We start from the raw sequence: 6,209 nt of genomic DNA, 5'->3' as shown, positions 1-6,209 counted from the left end.
TGCTGGGTGGAGCCGGCTCACAAGCCACCAAGCTTGCCCAGCGTTCCTGGGGCACCCATCCGGAGGCTCCAGGGACCTGGCAGTGACCGAGAGGCTCACCTGGCCCCGGGGCCCCTGAGTCTCCACCCCCCACTCACCCAGGGAGGCAGAGCCCGCTTGGGGTTAAAGGGAACAGAAAAGTAACTCTCCCGCGTTAAAAAAAAAAAGTAACATAAACCCCTGATAAATGCAAAGAACATTTCCCTTCTTTTCTGCTCCTTCTCATTTTTTGCTTTAATATTATCTTGGTTCCCTTGTATGTTTTCATTTAAATTGGTTTTTATTAAATGTTAAAATAATGGTACATGGGAAATCATGCATTTTCTTTTAGATTTATTTTCTATTTTTAATTTTTATCCTCTCTTGCTTTTTTTTAAAGTTTGTTTTTCCTTCCCTCGTTTATATTTTTGCACATTTCCTATTGTTTTGCTTCTTTGTTCCTCTCATATGTTGTTCTTTTTTTTTTTTTAATTTACTTATTATATTTTTCTCTTTTTTTGTTTTTTTGCTTTTGGAAGGTTTGTGCCCCCCGTGGATGGTTTGGTTTCCCCCACCCTCCCCCCGACCCCCTGGCCCACCCCGTGGGCCGCGCCCCTCCTCCCGGCTCTGCCGGGGAACCCCGGCGGGTGGCGGCGCTGGCGAGGCCCCCGTGGGCTTCATACGGGAGTGGTCCGGCGGTTGGCTGTGTTGGAGTGGAGAGAGTCTTTGTTCTCCTTCTGGATACAGTTGTGAACTTGGAGGAAGCTGTTATCCCTGTCGGAGTTGTAGGTGGCGGTGGGCGTGGTGGCGGCCTTCAGGGGGTCCCTGCTGAGGGTGTACATGGAGATCTCCGTGGACGGCAGGGTGTTGAAGCCCTTGATGCCCACGGGGGAGGCGTCCCTGGAGTGTGAGGGCTCGGTGGAGCGGGAGCTGGAGCGGCTGCGGCGCTGGTAGCGGTAGCGGTAACTGGGGATGCGGGTGATGGCGGAGGCCTGGAGGTAGTCCGTGGCACGGGCTGTGGCCCGCAGCTGTTTGTGCCGGTCGATAAACATGTGCACGGCCAGCACCCCGACCATCTCGGCGATGATGAAGGATAGGGCCCCGAAGTAGAAGGACCAGCCATACGAGTAACTATTCTTTTTGGAGTCGCTCTTGGAGGGGTCTCCGGCATTGGCAGATATGTACACTATGATGCCAATGATGTTACTCAGACCTGCGGGCAGAGGGGGCGGGGAAACAAAGAGAATGATGGTTAGTTTCCAAGGAGGATACCAGGCCCCGGGCAGGATGAAGGGACAGGGACAGCTGGATGGGCTTTCCCTGGTCCAGTGTTTTCATGGAGAACGGATGGGCGGGATTGGAGGGATGTCTCAAGCATCGCCTTAGTATTCCATCATTCCTTATGGAGAGAGCCGCAAAAGGAAGAGCTAATGGAAACAGGGATATGGGAAGAAGGGAGAGAAGAGAGGGGCATTCTACAATATATTGAGTAGTAGCAGTAGTAGTAATAATAATAATAATATTGTTGGTTGAGCATTCACTACCTGCCTTCACTGCTGAGTGCTCTTCAAGGGGTTTGCAGATGAGAAAACAGATTGTAGAAAAGGTGCAGTAACTTTCTCAAGGCTGCACAGGGATTTGAAGCTGGCGTAGCAGGGGGTTAAGACTGGCTTCTGGAGCCAGACTGCCTGGATGCAAAGCCTTTGGCAAGGTAACCATCACCTGAGTTTCCGTATCTGTGAAATGGGTATGATAATAGGACTTACTCCTGTCAGGCCACGGGGAGGATTAATACATGTGAGCACATATGAATTACTACATGTGCGTTAATTCGTGTGAAAGCTGTTAGCCTGCCCGTGCTGCTTAAGTGCTGCTTAAATGTTAGTCGTTCTTATTAAATGGCTCGTGCTGCAGCCCATGTTCTTCTTCTGGCATCTGAAGCCAGTTTGACTCGTCATGTAACTGGGCTGAGAAATGTGGTTTTGGGTGCCTGTCTGCTCCCATAGTGGGTAGGACAGTGAGGGGAGAGGGCGAGTGAGGTTAGGCCCAGTGTCCTACAAGGATCCTGGGACTGGGGCCTTTTCCCAGGAGGTGGGAGAAAGATGGGTCGTTGGGCTAAAGGCCAGGGTCTGGGAACAGTCCTGGAGGACTCAGTGGGGGGCTTGGGCATTGCTATAGTGCGGGAGCCCCAGCACAGCCGGCCTTCCCTGCAACCCAGCCTGTTGCAAGGCCCAGATATTCCTCTCTACTCTCCCTTCCTCTCTCTGCCAGGTCCTCCCACTGGGCACCCAACCTCAGCCTTCTCCCCGCTGGTGGGCCTGGGCTCTGGCCCGCCTGGCTCCGTGGCTGTTACCTGCAGACACGAAGAAGATGCCGGCACTCAGGATGATGTTGTGTCGAGTCTTGTAGAACTCGCTGGCTGCAATGCAGAGGCCACCCATGAAGAGCAGAATCACACTCAGGATCGGGAAGATGCTCGAGGCCCTCACAGCCCCTGGAGAACACGGAGGGTGGGGGGGAGAGCAGCATGGCTGTGAGATGGGGATCACGGGGGACACAGGAGGGAGGAGAGAGAGCAGTCCGCAGGAGCAGGGTGGGGAGTGGGTAGAGGGTGGGTTATGGACACAGGACCAGAGTGAAGGTTGTTTCTCAGTACTAGAGAGGGAGGGAGAGGGAGCAAGCCACTGCCCAGCTCACACCCTTCAGGGATGCCCCACTTCCTCAAGGATCAAACCCCAGTGCTTCACGAGGCCCCCAGGGCCCTGGGAGACTTGGTCTCTACCCATTCCCACGTTCCCTCTTGTCCAGCCACAGCAAACTTCCCATGACATACTGTTGCACATTTCTGACTTTTGACATCCCGAGCTTTCTTGCTAGAATGTCTTTCCTTCTCTTTTTCACTCAGCAAACTTCTATTCACTCATCAAAACCCAGCTCAAAAGTCCCCTCCTCCACGAAGCCTTTCCTGAATTCCTTAGGCAAAATTGTTAGCTCTCTCCTCTGCACTTTGAGGCACTTGGGGCACATGGAGAGGCAGTGTGTTATTGTGGTTAGGGGTTGGTGGTTGGACTCTGGCTTTAGCGTTTATTAGCTGTGTAAGTTTGGGTGAGTTATCTCAGCTCTTCGTGCCTCAATTTCCTCTCCTGTAAAATGGGGATGGTGATAGCGCCTGCCTCCTAAGATTGTTGTGGGGATTAAATGAGTTAATTCTGATAATGTACTTAGATGAGTCTCTGAAGGCACATAGTAAGCATTTGATAAATGATAGTTATTATAGTAAATATTTGTTTACATATATGCTTCCACCATAGGTCGTGGGATCCCGTGATAGCCAGGAAGGCAGCTATTCTTTTAGTTCTCTCTCTTCATTGGTTCTGTCTCCACCACCTAGTTCAAAGCCAAAGACACAGTAAGCCTTTGATACAAGCTCGCCTTGTGAATAACTGTGGAGAGGTGGTCCAGAAAGGGGAAGAAGTTGACACATTGCAAAGAAAAGAGAAAAACAAAAACAAAAAAAAGTGAATTAAAAAAGCTTTCAGGACAATTTAAGAAGGAAAGACTAACAAATAGGCAGGAGAAGAAAAGAATATTTTAAAGAATATTTTACTCCGGCGTGTGGGAGGATATCGAGCCCAGAGGGGCACAGACAGCTGAGGGCAGAGGGAAGGCAGCTGGGGGTGTATAGGTGTGGGGGACAGTGTCTGAAAGATGACCCAGAGGTGTGGAGTTCTCTACAAAGTGTGTCTGGAAAGTGAAATATTTTTTTCCATCCAGATTCAAATAGGCAGCGAGTGACCTCAGGACCTCTAACTGCCTGTCCTAGGAGTCGTGGCCAGGCAGGAGGCAGAAGTGTCTGGAGGCTACTGTATGGAAAGCGATGCTTTCTTGACATGCTTGGGTGGCTTGAATGGCAACCTAGGAAGTTGAGTGCTTTTAGACAGAGGGCCCTTTGGCTCTGCCCAGAGGTTGGCTAGGGGGTATATGTTCTGGAGGGGAAGTGCCTCCCCCCAGTGCCCTGCCCTTGTTCCTTCTGGTGGCAGTGTGGCCACGAAGAATCTGTGAAGAAGAGAATTTTTCTATATAGAACGTGAAGAATTTTTCTAAGAGAGTTTTAGGCAGTTGGCTGTGACGTGCAATGTAAAACCCTTTTCCCATCCCTGGATCCTCACTCGTCTACACTGCTCGTGATGATACTGAATGAGTGGATTATTTTGGGGGGACTTGAAGAGGGTGGAGTTCTGTATCCTGGGGAGGGGGAACCTGAGCTGTCCATATAGAAGCAGGGGTGAGAGGGTGGGGGCAGATGGGTTACTCTCCCCCTGCAGGCAAAGATGGGGCTGCCTCCTACCCAGACCCGACTGGATGTTCTCTTCCTGCAGGTCATTTCTGAGATGACAAGCTGTATCCCCAACTGATCCCCCAACCCACACACCCCCTGCACAGGCACGCATGCCCAGATGTGCACACTTACAGCTACCTGGATGCCCATCTCTGTAAGTACACAGGGATGGTGAGAGCGTATTGAAGACCTAGCGCGCAAGAGATAGTATTGGTGAAGCACCCACACCACATTGAATCTGATGTACATTTTATAATTTAATCCTTGTAACACCCCTGCAGGGTGTATTTCCCACCACTGCCCACCCGGCCCCCCCCCTTTAAAGATGAGAAAGCTGTTTCAGAGAGGTGAAGTAACTCGCTCAAAGCCACCCAGCTAGCCACCCAGGATTCAAGCTCAGATCAGCCCAACTTTTGGATCACCCTGGATTCTCTCTCTGGGGCTTTCAAAGACCCTGGAAAGCATCCTGCAGGGTCCAGAGATCTGGGTTCTGGTCTCAGCTCTGCCACTTGCTGTGTGGCTGAGGCCGGTACCTTGCCCTCTCAGGTTTTCCCACGTGTGAAATGGGTGTAGACCATTAGGTGATTTCTAATGCTTTTGCTCTCTCCATGTGGATATGATTTCTGACCAACTGGAAAGGGACATGACAGCATAAAGAAAGAAGGAGAGGTTGGTGTGACTTCCAAGGGGCAGCATCAGCCGCTCAGATAAGCAAAGCAGAGGAAGGTCTCTGGCCTCCTCCCTCCAAGAAAGCAGGCTCTTCCTGCCTGCAGTATACTGCATTTGTCAGACCGGGACTGCATCCTCAGAGCTCACGCCTCCTGGCAGCCCTGGGCCTGGCATTTCCAGGTTAGCCTGGTCTGCTGTGGGAGCCTGGATGTCCCAGCTCAGCCTTCCTGTCAGCAGAGAGAAGGAGCTTCAGCCGTGGAGGGAGATGAGATGCTGTGCGTGTGCACGTGTGTGAGTGTGCGTGCACACGTGCATGTGGGGTTGGAGGGGGGAGCCTGGAGGGAGAGGTCTGCTGTGTTGCCGCCAGCAGAGAGCAATGTGGAGAAAACAGGACCACTTCACAAGGTGTCAAAGCAGCTTATGATATGGCGACAAGCAGGCAACACAAACACAAGCCTCTTCACTCCAGCAGAGCCAACCCAGATACCAGCCTCCCTTGGAAGAGGCCTCTTTGCCCAGAAAAAAGGTAATGGGGGCGCCAGTAAACAGTGTCAAGCCTAGGAAGGCTGAAGTCCACGGGACCCAGATCCAGGCTGGCAGGAAGCTAGTTTCGAGCAGGCAGGGACCCTTACACTGAAACAGTCTCTTGAAGGAGGGCTCTCTGGCTGGGCAACATCACAAACAGAATGGGGATTTTGGAGTTAGTCACACTGAAGTTCAGATCCTGGCTTTGTCACTTACTGACTGTGTGACCTTGGGCAAGCGTCGTCACCTCTCTGAGCCTCAGTTTCCCCATCCTGTAAAATGGGAAGAGTCATAATAATATCCAGCTCCTAGGCCTTGCAGCTTAAAGGGCAGTTGAGCACCGGCAACATGGGTATCGTGGGGGTGGGGGGGGGAGGCACTTAGCAGAAATGCAGATTCTCAGGCCCCACCCCCATCTAACTCAGCTGTACCAAATTAGAATCTGCATTTTAGAGAGATGGATAACAAGGTCCTACTGTAGAGCACAGGGGACTATAGTCAGTATCCAGTGATAAACCAGAAGGGAAAAGAATATGGAAAAGAATATATACATGTATAACTGAGTCACTTTGCTGTACAGCAGAAATTAACACAACATTGTAAATCAGGTATACCTCAATAAAATACTAAAAAAAGGAATTGCATTTTAACAAGATCC

At 51.1% G+C, this 6,209-nt stretch overlaps 1 protein-coding gene across 1 annotated transcript in view; it reads right to left on the bottom strand.

Moving 5' to 3' along the window:
• Nucleotides 1-264: 264 nt before the first annotated feature.
• Nucleotides 265-6,209, bottom strand: part of CACNG2 (calcium voltage-gated channel auxiliary subunit gamma 2) — a 110,468-nt gene continuing 104,523 nt past the window's right edge. Inside the window, exons 3-4 of the mRNA XM_057742749.1 lie at nucleotides 2,372-2,512; nucleotides 265-1,231 (exon numbers count right to left, since the gene is read on the bottom strand). Of these exons, the coding sequence (XP_057598732.1) occupies nucleotides 696-1,231; nucleotides 2,372-2,512 (677 nt within the window). The 3' untranslated portion in view covers nucleotides 265-695. The remainder of the gene's footprint in view (nucleotides 1,232-2,371; nucleotides 2,513-6,209) is intronic.

This window comes from Hippopotamus amphibius, chromosome 7 (genome assembly GCF_030028045.1).
Source record: "Hippopotamus amphibius kiboko isolate mHipAmp2 chromosome 7, mHipAmp2.hap2, whole genome shotgun sequence".
In the NCBI taxonomy this organism is placed as follows: domain Eukaryota; kingdom Metazoa; phylum Chordata; class Mammalia; order Artiodactyla; family Hippopotamidae; genus Hippopotamus; species Hippopotamus amphibius.
The sequence above is the reverse complement of the archived record's forward strand: the minus strand, read 5'-3'. Positions and strand labels throughout refer to the sequence as shown.